This window comes from Felis catus, chromosome E2 (assembly GCF_018350175.1).
Source record: "Felis catus isolate Fca126 chromosome E2, F.catus_Fca126_mat1.0, whole genome shotgun sequence".
Lineage (NCBI taxonomy): Eukaryota > Metazoa > Chordata > Mammalia > Carnivora > Felidae > Felis > Felis catus.
In genome coordinates this window covers 24,875,137-24,902,434 of record NC_058382.1, presented here as the reverse complement: position 1 = coordinate 24,902,434, position 27,298 = coordinate 24,875,137, and the positions used below count along the sequence as shown (strand labels likewise).

The following is a 27,298-nucleotide window of genomic DNA, read 5'->3' as shown; positions in this document are numbered from 1 at the left end:
TATGTATCAGCTCAGATACACCTCCAAATTATCCTATGAAGTAGACACCATTTTTAGTCCTACTTATAGATGAGGCATGAAGAAGTTAATTAATTTTCTCAAGGTTCCATAGGTAGTTAAGTGGCTGTAAACTCAGGGAGTCTGATTCAAGAGTTTGTTGTCTAGTGAGCATTATTATGGTTCAGCATATGGCCTTTTTCTTCTAGAGTAGACAGTTTTTAGCATAGCAATGACTCCCCCAAACTGATGACAAGGGCAACCTGAATGCATATAAAAAGAAATATTTATTAACTCAGGCTGTACCATATACTGATTTAGTCAAACAAGAAATTTACACAAAAACTTAAGTAAAATCCATAGTACTCCATTCAGACCTGAATTTTATATTGATAGGACAGGAGAATGTCTTTTGCTTAAAACAAAAGAGCAAAATGGCTCCAATTCCATTTTGTAGGAATGCAGACATGTGGGGAGCCAAAGCCATGCCAACCAGGCACTTGTGCCTGACCTAATGAATTTGTCACCCATGTCACCGGCCAGTTTGCTTCCAAGAACTCAGCCCCAGCACTGACTTCTTTGCTTTTAAGGCAATAGTCTTCGGATCCTTGTTATAAGAGTTCAAATAAAATTCCAAAGCCCTCACATCTTCATTGAGGTGGCAGATGTACTATTAGTTTGCAGCCAATGGCAGTCTGGAAGCTGAAATCACTCTGCTATAACCTTTTGTGCTTTGGCAGCATTTTCCAAAATTTTCCTTTTCCATTCTTCATAATCCTGTGTCAGATCTTCATCTTTCTGCAGTTTATGTGGTCTGTCTACTACCTTCTCTGTTTCTATGAAAGAAAATTTTCAAAAGTGTTTCAAAATTCTTACAAGTAAAAAAAAAGTAACCTTGTTTCAAATATCTTATTAATTAAAAAATATGGAATATAATGCTGAAAACTGGAAACAGTAGCTAACACATAAGTTTTTTGCTCTTTTACTCCATGCACCTCACAACATCCTTAAAATAGTTAACATTTATCAAGCACCTATCTTGTGCTTCAAGACACTGAACCAAGAACTTCAATGGCATTATCTCATTCAACTCTCACCATAATTCTATGAAGTGGGTGCCAATATTAACTGCAAAAGATTAGAAAATTCAGGCTTACAGAAATAAGTGACTTTCCTAAAGTTCTAGAGTCAGTGGGTATTAAAGCAGGATGTGAACCTAAGCCGTTTGGCTTCAGATAGGTTCTTACATAATATTTCTATTAACTTCTTTAAATGACTACTTGGAAAAGTGGTCTTATCAAATAAATGATTGTTAGAATTTATTTAAAACCTGACTCTTATCAGGCAAGCAGCTAAAGCAGCACAGGACTATTCACTGCATTAAACTCACTGTACACTAATCCCACTGCACTAATTTCAAAGCTTGTCCAGTGTTAATAAAACTTACCTTTTGCTGGAGGTTCAACCATTGTCTTCTTTTTCTTCTGTGGTGGAGTAGCTGAATCTCCAGCTTCTCCTTTAAGGGAAAAAACGTGTTACCTACTAACTAAATTTTCTCCTATTCTTAATTTTACTAGTTGGGCACATTTTGGATTACAAATAAAAATTAGATACTTTGACCAAATACTAGGATAAGGAGAAGGCAAATGATCTTGCCCTTCTCTTTTCTTTAGTTTCTCTTGTCAGACTTGAGAATCTTTTCTATTCTAGCTTATGTATATGGAGGCTAGCATTTAACATTGGAGCATGTTAACAGAAAATCTATTTTTCAGGCATGGAGTCATAAAATCACAGCTGTTTTAAAGGTCATTATGCTACTTTATTTGAAAAACCAAATAATTTCTCACTAAAAACTTACCTGGTCCACATTAAATACAGAATTCAGAAAGCAGCCATTTTGCAAGTTTGAAAATATTAGGCTTTTACCAGTAAGTTTACATTTTCAAATAACACATTCTTGAAATATAGAATGAATACTCACTGTCAGCCTGCTGCCCAATCTTCTCTAATTGTTTACACAGTCGATCAAATATGGCTTTTTTCACACCAGATGTGGCTACCATTTTATTTTTATCCACCTTTAGCTTTAACACCCTATAAAAGAGTTTAATAAATTACTATTTTTAAGACCAGTATAGCTATCTCTGGCCAACCATATTATCAACTTATTTCCTTTCCACTCATGCTTTATGTTTAGTTTTCCTTTTATTCCAAACATACATTATTAGCTATAATCATGTAAATTTGCCTTTTAAAACTACTTATTTAGTTGTTTGTTGGACTGACAGTTAAAATATAATGGGATCTGTTATGTAACAAAAGGGGCACACAGGGGCACCTGGGTGGCTCAGTTCGTTGGGCATACGACTTTGGCTCAGGTCATGATCTCACAGCTCATGGGTTCAAGCCCTGCATCAGCCTCTGTGCTGACAGGTCAGAGCCTGGAACCTTCTTCGGATTCTGTCACAGTTTCTCTCTGCCCCTCCCCCCTCTCTCTCTCAAAAATAAAAAAATTTAAAAAAAGGGGGCACACAGAAGACATCTGTATAGTGCTTCATGCCTTGAAGAACTCTCAGTGAATCTCAGATGTTACTAATTTGCTGAATGACAATCATAGCATTTTTAAGTGTTCAACTCACTTTAACCCACGATACTTATGTTTATACTATAGGAAGATAAATCACTTTCACCTCCCCAATTACCAATCACCTTCCTAATTACCAGTCCACAACAACTACTAATGAAATATACAAGAGACTTCTTGTTTAGGATAAATCTAGTCAAACCTTTGTTTGCTCAGTGTCATTTGGTTTCAAAAGTAGGGTTAGTTGTTAATATTGTTTTTTGTAACAGCCGCCATACTCTTTCTCCACATACACATATCTTTGTTGAAATAAAAGGACATTTTCTATGAATGCCAATTAATCGTTCTAGGTGTGTAGCTAATAGAGCTAAACAACCAAATTAGAGGCTGGGTAGTAAGAAACTGTCTTTACGGGACAACTATATTTTGTTTTATAAGGAGTTTCCCAGCAAGATAAAATAAGACAACTTTAGACAAAGATAACAGGAGTATTTCCAAGGTACCATTTCAGTATGCACAAAAATAACCCCAAATTTTAAAATTCAGATGTAAAAATTCATCACTGGTGTTTTCTAAATTATTTGAAAAACAGCTGCAATTGGTACTTAAAAAAGATAGGACTGGAATAATCATAAACCAGTTTTAATGACAGATTTCATTACTCTTAAAGGTAGACCTTGGGGGTGCCTGGCTGGCTAAGTCAGAAGAACATATGACTCTTGATCTTGGGGTTGTGAGTTTCAGCCCCACGTCAGGTGTACAGATTACAAAAGAAAATAAAAAACTTAAAAAAAAAAAAACCCTTAAAAAAAGAAAAATAAATAAATAAAACATGGACCCTTGGCAAGCAGACTACTGGCAATAGTGATCCAAATTGTCAGATATATTGTAGGCTAAACAGAATCTGGTCACTTGGCCACTATTCCTAATATTATTTATATGGGAAAATATGCTCTGTGTTGAAATAAACTGAATTAGAAGTCTTCTTTGGGAATGAGAAATCTCTTTGTGAACTGTGGACTTTTCTCAATATTAAAAGGCACACTTACTTGCATGCTGAAAGTAGTGCAGCAGTGGTGAAAAGTGGCCTGGATAAGTCGAGATCCAACTGCTGTGTTTGTGGAAGACTGGACTCATAGCTAAGGGAAAGCAGTGTTTGCAGAATTATTTGTTAAAAAATACTATTTCAAAGGGACTGAAAATGCATATGAGAACTTACTAAGCCATTTAAATGCATGAGCTCTACATCATGTCACCTTACCATATTAGTTATTTTTTAAGACTGAAAATAGGACATTAGATAATTCTGCCTTTTGTATCAGTATAAATTTTCAGTTAAGACTCTTTATGCTTCTTACCTTTGCAATATCTTTGAAGCCATGTTCACTGCTTCTGTACAGCTAAATTGTACAGCTAGGTCTCTTATTCCAATATTTGAATTCAGGCCCAGTAAACACTCAAAAGATTTAAGACGGCTCTGATACATCTTCTTGTTCAAACCAGAAAGTTTAATTAAATAAACCTTTAAAAGAAAAAAATGCATGAATCATAAAAATTATAATCATAATCATTCTATATTGGTGCCCTTAAACGTTTGTTTAGTAGGTCACCTTTTCAAAATTAATTAATTCTGTGACAACTGACTCTATCTAAACATTTAGCTTCATTTAGTCAAAAGTCAGTAATCATGTCAGGCAGAATTGAGTACTGCTTTCAAGGAGCTCACACTTTAGAAAGACAGTCATGCATAAGCACAGGTAATTTTTAAAAACAACATAGTGTTACTACAGCCATGCTGTGAATAAAAAAACAAAGGAGACACCCGTTTTTCAACAAAAGTCACAATGTGCAATTTAGTGGGAAAAGGATGGAGGGAAGTAGTGGGAGTGGGGGTGGGAAGGATGATTGTGTGGAGGAGGGAGAGGAGAGGCTAACTGGGAAACAGGAGGATCAACAACTGAGGGAAACCAACTACACCTGGGAAAGTCAAGGAAAGTTTCATGAAGGATGTAGCAGCAAGGCAGGGTCATGGAAGACCTTGCCAGAAAAGAAATGCATGTTAAAAAAAAAAAAAAAAGGTTGTTGCTTTACAAAGATGTAAGTCATTAAAGTGCATAGTCTGTTAAGTAAATAGTGTAACTTGAGGTTAGTATTTAAGACAGGCTGGAGAGTTTGACAGTAATGGGGAGCCAATGTCACCATTTGATGAGTATATCATTATGTGATATATACTGTGTTAAGTGTGTTACATACAGTATATGGTTTAATCCTCACAATAATCCGGCGAAATGGATATTCTTATCCCCACTTCATGAATGAGGAAACTGTAAGCTCACAGAGCTAGTAACTGGTGGTACTGAGATTTGGTCTCAACATCTAACTCTTCCTGACTCCTAGCTTGTGCTCTCAACTACTGTGATACTGGAAGAAAAATACACATGGGTTTTAAAGCATGCGCTTTAGGAGGATGCTAGCAGCTGCATGAAAGATGGTCTTGAGTAAAGAAAGAGGCAGCCAAGGAAACTAGATGGTAAAGAGTAAAGGGAATTTTCTTCAACTTGACAAAAATGGTCTTGAAGTTTATCTAGAATAATCTTATCTAATAGCCAGGAAAATTCTAAAAAGCAAGAGTTTAGTTAGAGTCTATTCTTTCCAATCAGAAATTAAAACATGATTAAGTTTCAGTGTTGCAGAGGATTATTTAGACATTCAGTGGGACCTACTTACCCTGTCCAAGGGGCACTTCATACAGGAAGCTGCAAGATCCAGGCACATGACTGCATTGCTGGTTTCTGTGGTATGTGCAGACAGGCCATTACAGTTCACCTGGGACAGTCGCAAGTACTCCTCTGCTTTCCTGGTTATAAAGGCAACATGCTCACTAAGACTCTTTTCCAGAAGTTTGCCCAACACTTTGGTAAACAATAAATACAGCCTGGTGGACTTCGTTCTGGGCCTAACTCCTGTGCAAGTTTATGTGGGGGTGGGAGACAAGGTTCTGTAAGACAGAATCAGCCCTGACCTCAGACACCACTGTGCTTAAGTACTTCTAAGCAAAAGTAAGTTCTTCAATTTCTTAAAAACAAACAAACAGACAAACATACAAAAAACCCCAATTTCTTTCATCCTTCCATTACTGGGACAAACATGAACTATTGCAGAGGCTGGCAGTTATACCAGGGTTCCTTCTTTTTACCCCTTCCTCTAAATCAATGATTCTCAAATTTTAATGTACAAGACAATCACCTTGAGCTTGTGAAAACAGATTGCTGGGTCCCATCCTCGGGGTTTCTGATCAGTAGGCCTGAAATGGGACCCGAGAATTTGCATTTCTAAGGAGTGCCAAGATGATACTGATGTTGCTGGTCCAGGAACCACACTTTGAGAATGGCTGTTCTAAACGATTACTGAATTCAAGAGGTCTTCAACTCTTAAGAAGTGCTTTCCTTTCTCTCCCTCAATTGAGCGCCAAAGCATCGGGCCTTGTCTTGCTCTCCACGCTTCAGCCACAACAGCTTTATTTCTAACCCTGGATTATGCAAAGTGATTTTTTGTGCCGCTCTTCCCACATCTTCCGACAGCTGGCACCTTCTATCAATCTGGTCTCAACAAAAGTGGCAACCTCTCCAAGGCCTTTCTAGGATTTGTTTTTTTAATGAAAAGCAAACGCCAGGGCGCGCTCTGTGCTCCTCCCTCCCCCGCTTCCGGCACATCACCCAGTTTAGTTTTCTCTCTAGTTCTGTCATAGACAGTAACCTCAATGGAGGTCTGTGTGGCTCACCACTGTAAAGAGACCCTCAATAAGCATCTGTGGAACGACCTAAGTTCTCCGACTTTTCCCTTCCCACCGAGACAGCTGTTCCTAAAGACATCTGCAATTGTCCCTTCTCGCCGGCTCATAAAAGCTCACTCGGCTGGCAAGTTTTTCCTGAGACAGGGCCTAATCCCACCCACTTCCGGCGTTCCCCCCTCACTCCAGCACTGCCTGACGCGCGGGAATGACTCGGACCTCGCCTGAGGAAAGTCTAAGGCCCGCTGAGGCGTGCACCGCCAAACCCACCTTAGCACATCTGGCTCGGCGATACCCAAGCGCGGTGCTAAACGCCGGATCAGCCCCGATTCCATGGCGCGAAGTAATCTCGCGAACAGCTGCTACACGATGAAACCCGCGCGCAAACGCCGCGCCAGCCAGTGACGGCCAGGCCCCACCCCTCTAACTGCATCTGGATTGGCTGGGACAAGAAGTTGAGACCGTTCCACAAATCAAGCCTAGTCTTCCTTTTGAGCATGCGCAACGTGACTGCACGGCACTGGACAGGTGAACTTGGACCAGCAGCTCCCACTTCTTCCATTCCTTCCGTCTTGACAAACTACTCAAACGACACCTTTACTTCCTGCTGTCTCGGCGGCAGGAGCCGCCGAGAGATTCCCCGCTACAGTGCACCTCCCCGCCCTCTCTCACACACTGTGGAGGGACAGGCTAGAACTGAGGTCCGTCAGTCCCTGGATAAGTGGCAGGAGCCAATAAACACGCGAGACTTGAGTTCCTAGAAGCGGGCCAATCGAGGAGCCGCCTGCAGGGTCCGAGGGCGGGGCTAAGGAGGGCGGGGTTTGGAGAGGCCGCAGCGTCACCTGACCGCAGGAGGCTTCGCGCGGGGTGGGTGCTGCTTGCTGCAGGCTTTGGGGAGTCGCCATGGTAAGTGTTGAGGGGCGGCGGGCCCCGGGCGGACCCTTCTTTCAACCTCTGCGCTCTCCCACCGCCCTGGAGCCTTGCGGGCGGAGTTGGGGCTCTGCAGCCTGATCGGGGCTAAGACCAGCCCGGCTTGGCCTGCGGGATGAGGACAGGCCGGGGAAGGCCGCAGGCGGGCAGATCCGAGATCGGGGTGGGCGGCGGCTCCTGGTCGCGACGGTTGCTCTGGAATGGGGTAGCCTTTTCGAGGGGGTGTCTCGGCCTGTAGGCTCTGAGGTCCATGAAGGCCTGCTGCCACCTCTTGAGTGGAGTCGGCCACCGCCGCGCCTTGAGGGGAATACCGGGTTTAAGCTGAGTCGGGGGCGTGCAGTGGGCCTGAGACTCCGAGGTGGCGTAGGGATCCGCCCAGAGATTGCTCTGTCGCTGGCGTGCGTTTCCACCTTTGTGCCTGGTAGTGCTCTGTTGTCCCCACGCCCTTTTCTTGTACAAGAAATACCTACCGGAGGGGCCAAGTGGTGTCTTGGCCTTTATCGGCCTCATAGCCCCCTTCCACTGCTGTGTTTGTCAGCGATTTCTAGGGACTCACGTGAATTTCCTGGAAGGACTCTTGCTATCTGATATCCATTAAGTAGGACAGAAAGGAGACTTCTTGTTTCCTTTAATGTTTGTTTATCCGGTACCTTGGCTATATTACATGTGTTCTCATTGATGAAATCTAAGTATTTTATTTGCTGGAAGTAGGCATTCATTCTTGTTAGCTCCTCTTCGTGGTGGCAGCAAATCGTGATGTGGCTGTTGGCCTGTAAACTTGAACTTCCTCAAAATGTAAATCCATGTGCCTAGTTTCCACAAAGGCAAGTTGTCACTTGCATTTTATTAGCTTTTGACATAATCTGCAGTGTATAAACCATGTTTTGGGGGTGTTGGTGTATTCTATGTAATTTTAGTGATCTCATTATTCAGTTCACGTAGACAGGCTTTTATAAACCTCTAAGCCTGGAAACAGACTTCACTTTAAATGTGTTAATGCCAGAAAGCAGGATTAAATGTTTGACATACTACTTTCATATAATATATTGCCGTACAAGATGATTTTGTTTATTTCTCAGAATTTTTACAGTAGAGAACTGATGTAAGGACGATGTAAAAATTTCGCGAGGATGTGTCAGTTTCTCAACATTTATGGATTGATATGTACAGTGTTTTGTAATGGAAAGCACTTAATTAAGGATCTGCTGTACACCTCAGTTCTGTACTGGGTGAACCAGTTTGAAGCAGTGAGCTGGACACACGTCCCTGTCCTCATGGACATTTTTGGGAAAGGAAACTTGGCTGTTAGTCTTGTCACAGTCAGTGTTTCTATGAATTGGGCGAGTCATTCATTCTTCTTTGAGTCTCACTGAAAACAACTGTTGGCTTGTTTGGCTCTTCCCCGTCCTAAAATTCTGGGATACAATTCAATTCAAGCATATTGTATGCCTTCTAATGTCAGTGCTAGGCACTGGAAACAAACATGGTCCTTACTGTCCAAGAGCTTAAGAGTGTCTAACAGGGAAGATATGCTTATGGAACTTAATGTAATATAGTCTTTACAGTCTTTATTAGCACTGTCAACTCAGTGTTGTGGGGTCATAGAGGGAGAGAGTTCTGCTTCAGGAGCCTGAAAAAGACTATAGAAAGTGACATGTGAACTGAGACAGTGAGTAAGGTAAGCAGAAATTCTCCAGGTGGAGGAGAAAGAGCATTGCCAATAGGTGAAGCTGAGAGAAGTGAATGCTCATGGTGTGTACCAACATAGAATTCCTGGAGAAATGTATTGGTAAATGAAGTTGGAGCCAGTTTAGTGTGCAAATTGTATTTTGAAGTTCCCAAGCCCTCATCATCCTTAATGCTCTGTACTTCAGTTGTAATGTTGTGAAAGGAAAAGAAAGGGAAGGGAAGGAAAGAAAGCAAAGGAAAACAAAAGAAAATACAAAATTTCTGATTTTGAGAAAAATAAAATAGTGCTTTCACTAAATATGGTGAAATTCTGTATCTTTGTGAGAGTGGTTATTTTCACTTTACAGTTGATTTGCATTGTGTTAGGATTACATCTACAGCATATCAGTGAAAAAATGGACCAGTAAATAAGTGGCTAGGATGGGTGGAGATAATTGCTTGTATCTGATGGGGGTATAATAATAATAACACTTAAAAAGTGCTTATTACTAAGTGCTAGGCATGTTTTGAGCTCTGTGTCATTTCATTTATTCCTCATAATAGTATAAGTACTCTTACTGTTCCTGTTTGATAGAAGAGGAAATGAATGCACATTGTTTGAATGGAGAGTAATTTTATAAGTGATCCGTTCATAATGGATCACTTTCTCTGCCTTTCTCTGAACCGTGTAATTGTATAGACTTAGGAGGACTGTTTGGCCTGGGTCTCAAGCTAAAGTGAGCCTAGTCACAAATGTTAATTTGATCTTGATTCTTTAGTGTTTCCATTTTTCTCTGACCCATGTAACTGCTAAGTATAGAGTCATTTGTAAATGAGGAACCACTTCTATAAGTGAGGAGACATTGATTACCTGGCTCATGTTTAATGAGAGCATGTTCGTAACAGTTCTTACTGTTCTTGCTGTATGTGACACTTCCCAGGGAGGGCATCAAGACACTCCCTTAGAATAGCCATATTATGGCTACATTTGTATAATAACTACATTGTCCTGGGAGTAATATCTAAAAATACATTTCTTTATTATAGCTTTAGTTTTTCATTTGTAGCCTACTTTGTAATAAGGGTGTAATTTTCTACATTTTGTATTTATGTTTCTATTTTAAACCCAGTTGGTACAAAATAGAAGAATTTTGCTAAAGTTTTATTTATAAATCACTGATTCTATTTAGTTCTATACAAATATTTCTACAATTGTAGTCTCTTTGTAACCAGTTATATTTGCTATATTAAAGTAATTTTATACAGAATAGCCAAAAGGTGGAAGCAACCCAAGTGTCCCATCAATAGATGAATAGATAAACAAAATGTGGTATATACATATGATGGAATATTATTCAGCCTTGAAAGGAAAGGAAATTCTGACACATGCTACAACATGGTTGAACCTTGAAAACATGCTAAGTTGAAATGGCCAGATTCAAAAGTGTATGATTCTACTTATATGAGGTACCTAGAGAAGTCAGACTCAAGAGAAAGTAAAATGGTGGTTTCCTGGCATGGAGTGAAGAATGGGGGATAATTTTATGGGTAGAGAGTTTCCCTTGGGAAAGATAAAAGGCTGTTGGAGATGGATGGTTGGTGATGACTGTGCAACAGTGTGAATGTACTTAATGCCACTGAACTGTACACTTAAAAATGGTTAACATGGCAAATTTTGTAAGTATTTTACCACAATAAAAAATAATTATAAAAATTTCTTGATGTATAAATATCTCTAAGTTGATCATCTGAATGTAATGAAATCTGTTGATTCTACTAATTGTTAAATCTATTCCATCTAGAGATAAAGAGCCAAAAAAAAAATCCAAACTATAGTTTGATGTCACTGAAGTTCTCAGAGGACTAGCCCGGGATGAATAGTGAATTTCATTAAGTCAGAATCCTCAGATGCTGGTGTTGTCTTTGCCTCTGAGACCAACATTTAACACTAATAGTTCTGCTGTGTAAATTAATGTTCTCTTTAAGTTTAGTTTAAAAGACATAACTTTTTCTTTGAAATTTGTGTATGCTTGTGAAGAAGTGTGGTCATAGGGAAGCACAGGTTACTAGAGTTTGCCATGGGAAAAAGATAGAGACACTTAGCATTTCTTGTTATTAGCTTTCCCCTCTTTACAAAATTAGACCAAGAGAAAACTTTCCACTTTTATAATATAATAATATATATATATTATATACATAATAATATATAATATAATATATATAATATATAATATAATATAATAATATAATCACTTTTATAAGTGATTATAATTCAGAAATGGGTTTTATGTGGTTTTTGTTACTCTCAAATTCATTGTTGTTTTGATTGTCAGATATTGGAACAAACCAGATTAAACTTTCACGTTTATGTGTAAGTCTTTGCTGCCTTCCTTTCCATCTTATTGTGTAAGAGGGATTTTATCTTTGGTTATTTTTTTTTTTATTAAAGTGAAATTTATATAACATAAGATTAGCCATTTTAAAGTGAACAAGTTAGTGACATTTAGTACATTTGCAGTATTGTGCGACTATTTCTGTCCAGTTCCAAAACATTTTTATCACTCCCAAAGGAAACCCTATACTCATTAAGCAGTTATTCCCTGAGTCTCTCTTCTGGTAACCACCAGTGTACTTTTTTTTTTTTTTAATGTTTATTTTTTACCAGTGAGCACAGATGCACATGTGTGTGCGCCTGAGTGGGAGAGGGACAGAGGGAGGCAGACAGAGGCTCGGAAGTGGTGCAGGGAGCCCTACGCAGGGCTTGAACTCACGAACCATGAGATAATGACCTGAGCCAAAGTTGGAAGCTTAACCAACTGAGCCTCCCAGGTGCCCCTCTACTTTCCGTTTCTATGGATGATTTGCCTATTCTGGATATTTTATATGAATGGACTCATACAATATGTGGTCTCTTTTTTGTCTGGCTTCTTTCACTTAGCAAGATGTTTTTTAGTTTCATTCGTGTCACATATATCACTACTTTGTTCCTTTGCATGACTGAATAATATTCCAGTTTACGTGTTTATGTATATGTGTATACCAGAACTTAACTATTCATCTATTGATTCTTTAGTCATTTTTTTTTTAATTTTTTTTTTTAACGTTTATTTATTTTTGGGACAAAGAGAGACAGAGCATGAACGAGGGAGGGGCAGAGAGAGGGGGAGACACAGAATCAGAAACAGGCTCCAGGCTCCGAGCCATCAGCCCAGAGCCCGACGCGGGGTTCGAACCCACGGACCACGAGATCGCGACCTGGCTGAAGTCGGACGCTTAACCGACTGCGCCACCCAGGCGCCCCATTTAGTCATTTTTTTAATTAAACACATAACCTGAACATTCTAAAACCAACTCATTCTTTCCTACAGTGAACATTTGTGAATATCACATAACCTAATATAAAAATGACTATCATTTATAATTGCAGTACAGTGCATTTATAGAGTGTAGAGGTGTAAACACGTTTACACAGCATAAAGGAGGGTGTTAATTCTGCTTGACAGGTAAATCTAATTAATTTTGCAAATAAGGTTTTGCTGGTAACAAACTGAAGAGTACATAATATTTTGTCCATTATAACTATAGATTTTTCTATTTGAAATGGTAAGGTAGGTACTTGAGAGTACTCCTATGGTCTTCTACATCAGTCACTAATATTAGTTTCAGTTATTTTATTTCTAAGCTTTTTAGTTCCTTGTTCTATATTGCCTGAAAAGGTCAGTGTTCCATAAACTGGCTTCTTGATCTAAGAATAGACTAAAACGCAGATGAAAAGTAGTATGGAGACAAAAAGAGGCTTTTAGAGATTTGAGTTACACTATACCTATCACAAAGACTAGATTGATTGGATGGCTGTGTTCGGGTTGGATTTAAACTAACACCACATGTTTTTTGAGGCCAACCTGCTAACAAATATGTTGAATCAGTTTCTGAGAGAGAAGAAATTCTGTATACATTACTGTTCCCCTTTGGCATTATTTTGCTGTTAACTTAGATGACTGGGTTCAATAGTTGTCAAAAATAGATAAATGGGCTTGAGATCTAGAACTGGAATGAGCTTATATGAAAGCTTTGGAAAAGGGCTATGGCTAGAGCTATGGAAATAACAGATTTTTATTTTTTTATTTTAATTTTATTTATTTTTAAAAGTTTATTTAGAGAGAGGGAGAGAAGTGCGCAAGCACATGGGTGTGGGGGGGGGGAGGAGGGGGGGGAGAGAGAGAGAGAGAGAGAATGAATATGAATCCTATGCAGGCTCCACCCATGTGGGGCTGGATCCCATGAACTGCAAGATCATGACCTGAGTGGAAATCAAGTGTCGGACGCTTAACCCACTGAGCCACCCAGGCACCCCAGAAATAACGGATTTTTTAGAGGAGAGTGCTAATGGGACATTAATGGAAATATTTTTTATTTTTCAGCCTACAACACAGCAGTCACCTCAGGATGAGCAGGAAAAGCTCTTGGATGAAGCCATCCAGGCTGTGAAGGTCCAGTCATTCCAGATGAAGAGATGCCTGGTAAGAATGTCAATATGAAAGCAGAATTTCAATCTGGGTTTTCTTAAGTCCTATAGCATCACTTCTTCTGTCTTTATCCCACGTCCCTCAAGCACTGTGTGGAGCAATTCCAACAGAGAGCCCTGTTTACTTGCATTTGCATTTATGATTTGGAACTGTCTCTTCTCTACCAGAATGTAAGCTCCAGGAGTACAAGAAACCCTATCATCTATTTACACATAGTGTTGATCTACATACCAATATCTGACCTTAGTTACTAGCCTCATTGATTCTATATCTCAAATCTGAGGAGTACTTGACATATAATGGGTGCTTAATAAATATTTGTTGAGCAAATATATTTAAAAGCTTTCAGTTTGGATTATTCAGCTTTTTTTCTATCTTGAAGACTTTTTGTTTCTATCCTGAATAGATACATATTTTTTGCAGCAACCAACTTGAAAATTATCCTTACACCAGTTTCTGTGTTTTCATATTCTAAAAGACAGGGTAGGAGGTAATCTGTATAGAAACTATGGATTCTCTGCATTAAAATTTATGAAATGGAACCAAAGAGGCCGGTACTTCAAGTTACAAGTTGCTCTGATGATGATGATGATGATAATACCTTATCTTTGTAAAGTGTCTTATAGTTTCTAAAGCTTAGCAATATGCCATTTTAACCAATTATACCTACTGTATTTTTTTCTTACAAAAAAGTGTGTTGGAATGGAGAAGACGGGTGGGTATGGAACTTGGTATTGCTTGCTTCTGTTTTTTCTGAGTCTGAATATTGCTTTCTGTATCTGCAGGCATTTTTTGTATTTATGTGTTCAGTGGACACATGGGCATTGTGAGGAGGAAAACATACTTAAAAGGATAGTCATTTCATACATATCTGAAGAGTCTTTACTTGTGGCAAAGCCATTATCAGGATAATATCTTTAAATTCTTTATCATTATCAGGATAATATCTTTAAATTCTTTATCATTATCAGGATAATATCTTTAAATTCTTTAAAAGAATTAGTATGCCAGCCCTCTTGATTGTAGGAAATGTGAATTAATGGAGCTAGTTTCATAGTCACTAGGGGTTGAAAAGATTAGAGTTATGCCAGGAAGTTTGCAGTCCTAGTTACAGATGACTTGCTAATAAGCTTTGCAGTCCTGATGAACCATGAATCTTTTTCTTTCAGTAGAGAGAATGTAAAGTGAAACTAACCTGATTTGCATGTGATTAAAATAATTTAAGTACTACATACTGTATAACAAATCCAAGTTAAATGAAAGCTTTCTCATCAGTTCTCTTGGTATTTCTGTAGGACAAAAACAAGCTTATGGATGCTCTGAAACATGCTTCTAATATGCTTGGTGAACTCCGGACTTCTATGTTATCACCAAAGAGCTACTATGAACTTTGTATCTTTTGAATGTTGAAGATTGAACATTTTCATCATACTTTTTTTCTTGATAAGGCCATATTTTGTTGTTCCTTATTATGTTTTTCTGGTTTTACATTATTTTTCATTGTCTTAACCAAATAGTACTCCATGGAAATTTTGTGAGAAAAAGAAAAACTGAATATCAGAAACCCTTTTTCTATGCCTAAACTTCTTTAAATAGGTTGTTGCAGTTTCCAGTCCCTTCATGAAGGATATTGAAGCTATTAGGCAGTTGGTTCTTTAATGCTTAGATTTTGTTATGCAGTATTCAGAAGTGGAAATGAATTCAATGCTTTGCCATTTTAAAACCCTCTAGTAGTATGTTAGGCAATCCTTGTTTATACCCCTTTGCTTTACCAGACTATCTTTAAAAACCCTTATTTTATTTTTTTTCTTTAACATTTTATTCCATTTATTTTTTAAGTTTTTAATCACCTGGTGCTCATTGTGACAAGTGCCCTCCTTAATCCTCATCACCTGTTTCACCCATCCTCCAACTCCTGTCCCCTCTGGTAACCATCAGTTTGTTCTCTATAGTTAAGGGTCTCTTTATTGGTTTGTCTCTCTTTTTTTTCTCTTTGTTCATTTGTTTTGTTTCTTAAATTCCACATATGAGTAAACAGAAACTTTATTAAAAAATTTTTTTAAATGTGTCTTTATTTTTGAGAAAGGGAGAAATGGACCACGAGCAGGGGAGGGACAGAGAGAAAGGGAGACACAGGCTCTGAGCTCTTAGCACAGAGCCTGATGTGGGCTCGAACTCATGAACTGTGAGGTCATGACCTGAGCTGAAGTTGGATGCTTAACCAACTGAGCCACCCAGGCACCCCATAAAACCTTTATTTTAAAATAAGGAAAGCCCACTGAAATTGTCTTCACTTAAACACATACTTTTTTGAAGGACTAATGTTTAAAATATCTGCCCAGTAGTTTAATGACTCCAACAAGTTCCATTGTATTGCTTAGGCTGGCATCGTTTCTCGGCCTTTTGGCTAAGATCAAGTGTTGTATTGCTTAGGCTGGCTTAGCTTTATTTGAGTCCTTAATTGTAATGAAAAGATATGGCTATTTCTGATGAACTACACTATTTGGAGGTCTACCTGACAGATGAATTTGCTAAAGGAAGAAAAGTGGCAGATCTCTATGAACTTGTACAGTATGCTGGAAACATTATCCCAAGACTGTAAGTAATTGAGAATTTGAGGGCTTTTATAACTGCATTTTCCACTTTATGTTATAGCCTTTAAACTTTGATTTTTAAAAATCATTTTTAAGGTTACTTAATTTCTTAACAAATTGAGATTAGCATTTTGGTAGAAAGTCTAGGTTTTCTTTTTTCTTTTTTTTTTAATGTTTTTACTTATTTTTAAGTACAGAATTACAGAATACGAGTTGGGGATGTGCAGAGAGGGAGGGAGACACAGAATCCAAAGCAGGCTCCAGGCTCTGAGCTGTCAGCACAGAGCCTGACGCGGGGCTCCAACTCACAGACTGCAAGATCATGACCTTAGCTGAAGTCGGATGCTTACCCGACTGAGCCACCCAGGTGTTCCCCCCCTTTTATTTTTTTAATATTTATTTTTGAGAGAGAGAGCACACACACATGCACACACACAAATGTGGGCAAGGGCAGAGAGAGAGGGAGACAGGGTCTGAAGCAGGCTCTGATCTGTCAGCGCAGAGCCTGATGTGGGGCTCGAACTCATGAACTGTGAGATCATGACCTGAGTCAAAGTTGGACACTTAAGCAACTGAGATACCCAGGCACCCCAATACTCTGTTTTCTTTTAAGGTTTTAGGGTATGATTAATTTTACTTTTTATATAGATAGTTGAGGAATTTTTGAAATAGAAAAGTGGACTTACTGTTTTGTTTAATGTCGTGACTACTAGAAAAATTAATGATGTTTATTCTCTTCCTAATGTGTAAAGGTGATTATGATACTCGTGTGTGTGTATATATATATGTATGTAAATACACATAACCTGTATGTAAATATATATGTAAGTTGGGGGGAGGGTCAATGAGTGGTTTTCTCTCTTTATAAGTTCTCTCTTTTTAAGTTTATTTTTGAGACAGAGCATTCAAGTGAGTGGGGAAGGGGTAGAGAGAGGGAGACAGGATCTGAAGTGGGCTCTGTGCTGACAGCAGAAAGTCCGATGCGGGGCTTGAACCCACAAGCCACGAGATCATGACCTGAGCTGAAGTCAGATGTTTAACTGACTGACCCACTCAGGCACTGTGGTTATATTATAAATTAGATATTTTTTCATTGTGCAGAAGAAAAACATGGTTCCTGTCTTAATAGGTTTGTAGTCAGTATGTTTGGACATAATCAAATTCTTGACTTGAATATTTTACTTATTTATTTATTTTTGAATATTTTATTTTTAATCAAATATTTTCTCATAATTCCCCTAGTTATCTATTGATCACAGTTGGAGTTGTATACGTCAAATCGTTTCCTCAGTCCAGGAAAGATATTTTGAAAGATTTGGTAGAAATGTGTCGTGGTGTGCAACATCCCTTGAGAGGTTTATTTCTTCGGAACTATCTTCTTCAGTGTACCAGAAATATCTTACCTGATGAGGGAGAGCCAACAGAGTAAGTGATTTTCTTTCTTGATTTAGTTGTAAGATTTTTTTGTTGTAGAATATGCAAGAAGTATAGAAAAGTGTAAGAAAATAAATCTCAGTAATTCTCCTCCCCACACCCAACTAGTGACTTGTAGCATTTCATGTATGTATTTCCCTTGTGATACAGAACTCTTGAGCATGTGTGGTGTGATGTAAAATGTACTATTATGAAATTTATGTCTGTGGATTGTTAGAACCTGCTTTTTCATTTAACACAATTGGGAGCATTTTTCCATTATGTTAAGTATTCTTTGAAACTGTGACCTTTTAAATTACATTTATGATGAATTCATGAGGTATGATTAACTTTTTCCACAAGTGAGGCTAATTTTCATATTGTTTCTTGAGTATCTTATCAGTTTTATAATTTATGGACTGGATAACCTGGATATAAGAGACTTAAGTTATCTGTGTACACAAATTACATATTAACTCCAAAACTGAAAAAACAAAAGCCTTTCAGTGAGAGCCCCATCTCTTGTGTGACCAGTATTCTAGTACCCACATCCATTGCACTTTTATTCTACAAGTGTAGATAGTCAGCCAGCTGTGGTCTTCAAACAACTAGATGAACTATTTATGTGAAGATTCTGTAGACTGAGGAACTTAATTTCTTTTTGTTTAATTTTATTTATTCATTTATTCATTTTTATTATTTTTTTATTATTATTATTTTTTAGGTCATCTCTACACCCGACATGGGGCTTGAACCCGTGACCCTGAGATCAGGAGTCACATGCTCTACCAACTGAGCCAGCCAGGCACCCCTTATTTATTTATTCATTTATTTCTAAGGTGCACAATTTGATAGTTTTTAGTATATCTACATCAGTTCCTTTTTAAGGGAAAAAGAATATAATAAAAATTTACCATGCATGTGACAAAGTTAAACAGTATAGAAGAGATAAAAACTTAACAGTGCTGAGGAGATGGCAAGGTTATTTGTTTTATTATGATTTGACTGTCACTTTTGAGCATTTATTTTTTATTTTTTTAAAGTGTATTTATGTATTTTTTGAGCGAGAGAATCCCAAGAAAATAGATGTAGGGCTTGAACTCATGAACTGTGAGGTCATGATCTCAGCCATAGTCAAGAGTTGGACGCTTAAGTGATTGAGCCACCCAGGCACCCCAGTTTTGAGCATTTAATTAGGCAGTCGTTAAAAAATTTTGAAAACTGTGTTTCCTATCCTAGAAGATGAAAAATAAGCAGGAAATAACATAGTCTCTTCCCTCTCAAAGTTTATATTCCAATTGGAACCATAAAAAGTTCGATAAAATGATGTAGTTAGTATGTTATTAGTATCAAGTTTTTTAGGCTTTTTGAATTAATGGAGTTGCTGTAAGAACAAGTTGGCCCCGGATAGAGAGTGGGGGAAAGTTTTTTGTCCCTTTGTACTTGTACTGTGTTCTCTCCCTGGTATTTTTTCTCTTGAGTCTCTTTTCCTTGAAATTGAACACTAAGCCAATGAAGTTAAAATTTCTAATAGAAAACATTGACATATTAATGCAATAAGGAAATGCACAAAGGAGAGGGATAACAGTAAAGCTGGTCCTATGGCATAAATAGTGTATATAAAGAATTTTTCGTCTGTCTCTTTGCAGTGAAGAAACAACTGGTGATATCAGTGATTCCATGGATTTTGTACTACTCAACTTTGCAGAGATGAACAAGCTCTGGGTGCGAATGCAACATCAGGGACATAGCCGAGATAGGGAAAAAAGAGAACGAGAAAGACAAGAACTCAGAATTTTAGTGGGAACAAATTTGGTGCGCCTCAGTCAGTTGGAAGGTGTAAATGTGGAACGTTACAAACAGGTTTATATCCTTTTACTTGTCACTTTTTCTTACGTCATGAGGTATATAAATTGAGGTCTAATTTTTACAAATATTTTTATTAAATAATACTACATTGAAAACCATTTTAAAACTAAAGATTTAAGTAAATTGATTTTCAGTTTGTGTTTGTGGATTGGAAGACTCAATATTAAGATACCAATTTTTCTGAAATTGAGATTAACTACATATTACTGTAGATTTACTCTAAAACTACAGTAAGATAATGTGATATTGGTGGAAGGGATAAACACATAAATCAGTGGGAGGAATAAAGCAGAGATTGACAAGCTTTTTCTAGAAAGGAAAAATAGTAATATATTTTTTTATTTTACAAGCCATGTTGTCTACAACACTAAACTCTGCAGGTATAGTGAAAAACAACCACAGACAATATAGAAGTAATGTACAAAAACAGATAATTGAGCTAGATTTGCTGAGCCCTGGAAAAGAGAATCCAGAATGGGCCCTGTCATATATGATAAATTACTTTGATAAAAGTACCATTACTTTTCAACAAATGGTTCTGGAACAATTGGACATCTGTGTGCAAACAAAACCCTTGAACTGTGACCCATTCTCATACCATGTAGAAAAAGTAAAAAATGGATCAGGGGTGTAAATATAAAACCTAAAACCATAAAACTTTTAAGTTTTTTTTTTTTAATGTTTATTTTTGAGAGAGAGCATGTGAGAGAGTGGGGGAGGGGCAGAGACAGCAGAAACATAGAAGCAGGCTCCAGGCTCTGAGCTGTCAGCTCAGAGCCCAACATGGGGCTCAAACTCACAAACCGCCTGATCATAACCTGAGCCAAAGTCGAACACTTAACCGACTGAGCACTCAGGCACCTATAAAACTTTTAGAAGAAAACACAAAGGAAATCTTTATAATATTGAATTAGACAAAGATTTCTTAGGGCACAAAAGGCACAAATTATAAAAGAAAAAATTGATAAAATGAACTTCGTCCTAAATGACTTACTAAATAGAAGCCCAGAATTTTTTACTTAAATTTTTATTTAAAAATTCTGTAAAATGTTAAAGTTTAAAAATGAAATAGGGGTAAGAAAAATCTACAGTAAGATTTTCAAATTAATAGTTTATGTTATTAGAGGAGTGGTTTAGGATTTAAAAATAATTTTTTTTAACTCTTTTAGATTGTTTTGACTGGGATATTGGAACAAGTTGTGAATTGTAGGGATGCTTTGGCTCAAGAATATCTCATGGAGTGTATTATTCAGGTAAGTGAGAACATTTCACTTTTTAAAAGGACTCATTTTGTCTTTCATTAATTTTCATTGTTTTGAAAAAAATCTTGATAGAATATCAGCTGGCCTCAGCAAAGGATTTTCTCTTAATGATAACTTCATCTTTGTATTGATGTGTTTTTTCTCCCCAAAATGTAGGGAAGAGTAGTTTTCATGTTTTCTAGTTCTCATTTGTTTTAGTTTAATTGTAGATGTACTTTGGTTATTGGAATATTTCTGTCTGGCCTTATGTTTAAAGAGGCTCAAAAGTAATGTATTTGAATTTAGTTGTGTAAGATTAAACGATTGTTTCCAAAAATATGACCTTTGCCGTAAATCCAGAATATAATGTGAAATACTTTTACTTGTATCACTCAATTATTATTTGATTTTCAGGTTTTCCCTGATGAATTCCACCTTCAAACTTTGAATCCTTTTCTCCGGGCCTGTGCTGAGTTACACCAAAATGTAAATGTGAAAAACATAATCATTGCTTTAATTGATAGGTAAGCATTTCCAACACTGCAGGGCAGTGTTTTGACTTGGAACTAATGAACTTAAAACATTTCTGTGAATTACTTATTTCTGTTACATCTTTATTAATGATTTTAATGTAATTACATTATGAACATTTAGTTCTGTAAGTATGAGTACCTACCAGGTGCTTGCCTAGCTTAGGCATGAGAAGAGGCTTAGCAGCAGGCATGGAGATAATGAATACTCTTGTTCTTTTGTTTTGTTTTAAAAAATTTTTTTAAATGTTTTTTGTTTTGGGAGAGAGAGCATGTGTGCAAGCACGGGAGGGGCAGGCAGAGAGAGAGTGAGACACAGAATCCAAAGCAGGCTTCAGGCTCTCAGCTGTCAGCACAGAGCCCAATGTGGGGCTCGAACTCATGAGCCGTGAGATCATGACCTGAGCCGAAGTTGGATGCTCGACTGACTGAGTCACCCAGGTGCCCCATGAATACTCTTAATCTAGACATTTAATTGGCATTTAAATTGGCAATGTTATACAGATTCATTACTTAAATCTTACAAATCCAAAGAACAAAATTTGTTTTTTACAATAATGAAAGTTACCTTTTAGTGGGAACTGATTTGATTTGGGAGTCTTTTTTTTTTTTTTTTTATCAAGTATTCATTAAATAGAGATGATTAAGAATGTTTAGGTAATCACTCACGTTTTTTTAAAGAAGAATTTTGAAATATTAAATATGTTTAGTAAATTCCTTTTAGGTTTAAATTTTACTTTAGCCAGTGGTCTTGGGTGAAAGTATAAAACTTTGCCTTTGATAATGGTTTTAATGAGTGCCTGCTTGGCAACTATGCTGAGTGCCAGAATATAATAGGTGTCCTGCTTGTGAGCTTACACATCATTGACGTAATGAAACCAGAAACCCAAGTGAAGATTTATTTCTGCAAATACATTTTGTTATATTTTAAATACCTAAGTTATTAAAGTCTGAGAATTTATATAGCAAATTCTCCAAATTATCTCTTCAAACCTCGGCAGCAAGAATTACATGCAAATTGGGCATACTCTTAAGGGAAGCTGATAATGGAATTTATCTTTTATTTTATTTTATTTTTTATTTTATTTTTTATTTTTTAAAATTAACATCCAAATTAGTTAGCAGACAGTGCAACAATGATTTCAGGAGTAGATTCCTTAGTGCCTCTTACCCATTTCACCCCTCCCCCCTCCCACACGCCCTCCAGTAACCCTCAGTTTGTTCTCCATATTTATGAGTCTCTTCTGTTTTGTCCCTCTCCCTGTTTTTATATTATTTTTGTTTCCTTTCCCTTATGTTCATCTGTTGTGTCTCTTAAAGTCTTCATATGAGTGAAGTCATGATTTTTGTCTTTCTCTGACTGACCAATTTCACTTAGCATAATAACCTCCAGTTCCATCCACATACTTGCAAATGGCAAGATTTCATTCTTTTTGATTGCCGAGTAATACTCCATTGTATATATATACCACATCTTCTTTATCCATTCATCCATCGATGGACATTTGGGCTCTTTCCATACTTTGTCAATTTTGATAGTGCTGCTATAAACATGGGGGTGCATGTGTCCCTTTGAAACAGCATACCTGTATCCCTTAGATAAATGCCGAGTAGTGCAATTGCTGGGTTGTAGGGTAGCTCTATTTTTAGTTTTTTGAGGAACCTTTATACTGTTTTTCAGAGTGGCTGCACCAGCTTGCATTCCCATGGAATTTATCTTTTAAAGATTGCTCTTTAAAATCATGGTTGTTGAATACATTTGTCACTTTAATGCATTTTTATCCATATCTATTTGATTAGACTTCAAAGCATATGGCAAAATTGGCCTATTAAAGATCTATGTATAGTATAAAATATGTATATATAGTAAGAATTCAGTGAAATGAGACATCATTGACAAAACTGTTCAGTTAAAAATGAATTGACCACTTTCTTACTACACAAAAATAAACTCAAAATGCATTAAAGACCTAAATGTGAGACTGGAAGCCATAAAAATCCTACAAGAGAGTACAGGCAATAATTTCTCTGATATTGGCCATAGGAACATTTTTTTAGATATGTCTCCTGAGGCAAGGGAAATAAAAGCAAAAATAAACTATTGGGACTATATCAAAATAAAAAGTTTCTGGGGCACCTGGGTGGCTCAGTTGGTTGCTTGTCTGACTCTTGATTTCAGCTCCTGTCATGATCTCAAAGTTCATAGGATTGAGCCCCATGTCAGGCTTGGTGCTAGTGCAGAGCCTGCTTGGTATTCTCTCTCCCTCTTTCTTTGTCCCTTCCCTGCTTGCTTACTCTCTTTCTCAAAATAAATAAATTAAAGGGGCGCCTGGGTGGCGCAGTCGGTTAAGCGTCCGACTTCAGCCAGGTCACGATCTCGCGGTCCGTGAGTTCGAGCCCCGCGTCGGGCTCTGGGCTGATGGCTCAGAGCCTGGAGCCTGTTTCCGATTCTGTGTCTCCCTCTCTCTCTGCCCCTCCCCTGTTCACGCTCTGTCTCTCTCTGTCCCAAAAATAAATAAATGTTGAAAAAAAAAATTTAAAAAAAATTAATTAAAAAAAAAAGTTTCTGCATAGTGAAGGAAACAGTTAACAAAACTAAAAGGTAGCCTACTGAATGGGAAAAGGTATTTGCAGATGACGTATCCAATAAAGGGTTAGTTTCCAAAATATATAAAGAACTGATAAAACTGAACACCCAGAAAACAATCCAATTAAAGAAATGGGCCAAAGACATGAACAGACATTTCTCCAAAGACCTACAGATGGCCGACAGGCATGTGAAAAGGTGCTCAATATCACTCATCATCAGGGAAATACAAATCAAAACTACAATGAGATGATTGATACCTCACACCTCTCAGAATGGCTAAAATCAAAAATCTAAGAAACAATAGTGTTGGTGAGGATATGGAGAGAAAAGAACCCTCTTGCACTGTTGATTGGAAGTCAGACTGGAATAGCTACTGTGGAAGACAGTATGGAGGTTCCTCAAAAACTTAAAAACAAATCTACCCTACAATCTAATAATCGTACTACTGCGTATCTACCCCAAAAATACAAAAACACTAATTCAAAGGGATACATACACCCCTGTGTTTAGCGCATTATTTGCAATAGCCAAATTATGTAAGCAGCCCAAGTGCCCATGCTCATGGATAGATGAATGGATAAAGAAGATGTGTTATATATATACATATGTTTAGTCATAAAAAAAGAATGAAATCTTGCCATTTGCAATGACAATGTATTTGCTAGAGTGTTATGCTAACTGAAATAAGTCAGAGAAAGACAAATACCATATGATTTCACTCATGTAGAATTTAAGAAACAAAACAAATGAGCAAAGGAAAGAAAAGACACATCCCAAGAAACAGATTCTTAACTGTGAAGAATAAACTGGTGGTTACCAGAGAGGAGGTGGGGGGTGGGGAATAGGTGAAATAGGTGATGGGGATTAAGGAGGGCACTCACTCGTCATGAGGATGGGGTGATGTATGGAATAATTTAATCACTATACTGTACACTGAAACTGATAGAATGCTGTTATACTAGAATTAAAATAAAAACTTAATTAAAAAATGGAGGGAATGGCTCAATTCCACGTTCTTTTTTAAAATCTTTTTTAATGTTCTAGGAGAAATACCTTGTAGAAAATACAGTAAGGTATAAAGAATAAAATGTCACCCATGATCCCACCACTCAAATCCCTGTATTTGTTAAAATAAAGATTGTTTTCTTTTTCAGATTAGCTTTATTTGCTCACCGTGAAGATGGACCTGGAATCCCAGCAGATATTAAACTTTTTGACATATTTTCACAGCAGGTGGCTACAGTAATACAGGTTTGAATGGCTTTTCTAAATTCTCAAAACTTGGAAACTTCTTAGCTGGTATATCCTTTTGTGATTGTTTAAATTCTGTGGTTTTCTAAACATTTCAGTCTAGACAAGACATGCCTTCTGAGGACGTTGTGTCTTTACAAGTCTCTCTCATTAATCTTGCTATGAAGTGTTACCCTGATCGTGTGGACTATGTTGATAAAGTTCTAGAAACTACAGTGGAGATATTTAATAAGCTCAACCTTGAACAGTAAGTCAAAGTTACATTTTTGTAAAAACCCTCTTAAAACACTTTTTTAATACCAGATTTGTTATTCTTAATTGCTTTTGGAAATGTTAGCATTTGTCTGAAGCGTTTGTTAGATTGACTTGCTTGGTGTTACAGGGCAGAAAGTGCCAACCAATTCCTTGATTATGTACATTGATAAAGTAGTGGCACTCATGGAGTATAAGCAGTCTTTCCATTTCAGAATATGAATGAGTTTTCAAACTGGTAAGAAAATTAACAGTTCATCTTTGAACAATGTTGGGATTAGGAGCACTGACCTTGTGTACAATTGAAAAATTGCTTAGAACTTTTTACTCCCCCAAAACTTAACTACTGATAGCCTACTGTTGACCAGAAGCCTTAACAACAAAAAACAGCTATGAACACGTATTTTCTACGTTCCATGTATTATATATTGTATTCTTACAATCAAGTAAGCCAGAGAAAAGAGAAAATTATAAGAATATTACAGGAAGAGAAAATAACATTTCATAGTACTGTACTGTATTTGTAGAAAAACATCATGTATAAGTGGGCCTGCACAATTCAAATCTGTGTGGTTCATGGGTCAACTGTTTATGTTAAGCAGTGTTTCCATAAGAAGTGATTTCCTGCAGATGAATAAGTTTTGAAAAATTAGAAACATATATATTTAAGGTGTGAAAATTAAATTGGTTTGAAATATTTTTCTATTTTGAGCTTTGATTTTGATACCATCAAGGAAAGTTGATTTTGTTACCTACTTGGGAGCTTCCTCAACTATGCTGTCCTAGTCTGTGGCATCCTCTAGTGGCCACTGTGGGCAATTCTGGTCCCTTTACCTTTTCACCAGCAGTCCTCCTACTGTCCCATCCTGCATTGCATCTGAACATGGGGTCAATTATTTTTTAATAATTAAAAAGTATATTTTTAATAATAAAATTATTCATAATTTTACTTCATACCATCTTTTTCCTTTCCATCTCCTTTCTGGTGGTTTAGCTACATCAGGAAGATTTCTCATTTTCCTTTTACCTCCTTTTATTTGGCACTCCACCCCCCTTTTTTTGGTTATTTCCATTTTTTTTTGAACTGAAAAACATTCCAGATCTTGAATGTTAAATATGAGAGAAAATTAAATTATGTATCTACATTACCCCACCAAGTAAGTTTTAAAGTAAAATTAGACAAAATAAGGAATTAGAAATCCCAACCTCTAAAGGTCTTATAAATTCCCGGATATGCCTCATCTCAACAGAATGCTGCTATGAGCTACTACCTTGAATTTAGCCTGCTTTTCCTTAATCACAACATCTGATGCAGAAGAAACTGTTTTGTAGAGGTGCTAGTTTTGCATGGGTTTTTCTTACTACTGATTTTCATCATGAATATACAGTATTTATTGGCTACCCAGGAACTTAACTACCACTTAAAATACTTTTCTTAGAAATGTCAAATTCTAGATATTTTACCTCAAGCTGTACAACCTGGTCGTTGAGTTGGAGAGTGTTACATCTTATTTGTATTAATGGAAAATTAAGAGGTGAATACGTGTTTGTGTTTAGATAGACATCTCTATCTTCTTGAAGAAGGTCATTGGAGTATTTTGAGATGGCATGATTCACTTGACCTATTTCCTTTAATGTATAAATGAAAAATTTTTATGCAATGAGTTTTTCATATATATAGAAAGCTAATTTTATTCATTAAAGGGCTGTTGTTTTTCTTTTTGTAGTATTGCTACCAGTAGTGCAGTTTCAAAGGAGCTCACCAGACTTTTGAAGATACCTGTTGACACTTACAACAATATTTTAACAGTCTTGAAATTAAAACATTTTCACCCACTTTTTGAGTATTTTGACTATGAGTCCAGAAAGAGCATGAGTTGTTATGTGCTTAGTAATGTTCTGGATTATAACACAGAAATTGTCTCTCAAGACCAGGTAAGAGAATACCAACATGCTATATTAGGAAAACAGACAATGTAGTTAGGATTTTAGATCTTGAGAAAGACACATGAAATGGGAGGAGAGAGTAATGCTAAAAAAGGTTATAATTAGCTACTCATTAT

General features: G+C 37.1%; 2 protein-coding genes and 1 non-coding gene across 6 annotated transcripts in view; 1 reads left to right on the top strand and 2 right to left on the bottom strand.

Annotated features, from left to right (window-relative positions):
* Positions 1–265: 265 nt before the first annotated feature.
* Positions 266–6,862, bottom strand: ORC6 (origin recognition complex subunit 6). Of its 3 annotated transcripts, XM_045045917.1 has the most exons (8): positions 6,642–6,761; positions 5,828–5,885; positions 5,309–5,438; positions 3,940–4,103; positions 3,631–3,720; positions 1,979–2,091; positions 1,445–1,513; positions 266–833 (listed from the first exon to the last, which is right to left on the bottom strand). In XM_045045917.1, the coding sequence occupies exons 3-8, from the start codon at positions 5,354–5,356 to the stop codon at positions 706–708; spliced, it is 612 nt and encodes a 203-aa protein (XP_044901852.1). In that variant the 5' UTR covers positions 5,357–5,438; positions 5,828–5,885; positions 6,642–6,761; the 3' UTR covers positions 266–705. The 3 variants fall into 3 exon arrangements, with proteins under 3 accessions (XP_044901852.1, XP_003998054.1, XP_019675233.1); XM_003998005.4 differs by lacking the exon at positions 5,828–5,885 and having other exon boundaries at positions 6,642–6,862; XM_019819674.2 differs by lacking the exons at positions 3,631–3,720; positions 5,828–5,885 and having other exon boundaries at positions 6,642–6,780.
* Positions 6,863–6,868: 6 nt separating this feature from the next.
* VPS35 (VPS35 retromer complex component) overlaps positions 6,869–27,298 on the top strand; it is a 30,968-nt gene continuing 10,538 nt past the window's right edge. Inside the window, exons 1-11 of one of the 2 annotated variants that reach the window (XM_019819672.3) lie at positions 6,869–7,072; positions 13,391–13,489; positions 14,791–14,887; positions 15,970–16,093; positions 17,332–17,514; positions 19,152–19,365; positions 20,541–20,624; positions 21,027–21,136; positions 24,887–24,983; positions 25,082–25,230; positions 26,963–27,170. In XM_019819672.3, coding sequence (XP_019675231.2) covers positions 6,869–7,072; positions 13,391–13,489; positions 14,791–14,887; positions 15,970–16,093; positions 17,332–17,514; positions 19,152–19,365; positions 20,541–20,624; positions 21,027–21,136; positions 24,887–24,983; positions 25,082–25,230; positions 26,963–27,170 — 1,569 coding nt within the window. Of the gene's footprint in view, positions 7,073–7,129; positions 7,278–13,390; positions 13,490–14,790; positions 14,888–15,969; positions 16,094–17,331; positions 17,515–19,151; positions 19,366–20,540; positions 20,625–21,026; positions 21,137–24,886; positions 24,984–25,081; positions 25,231–26,962; positions 27,171–27,298 lie in introns of those variants that run through there. The other variant, XM_003998004.6, reaches the window with a different exon arrangement.
* On the bottom strand, positions 18,237–18,309 carry TRNAR-CCU. Its single transcript has one exon. It is a non-coding gene; the product is annotated as a tRNA-Arg (tRNA).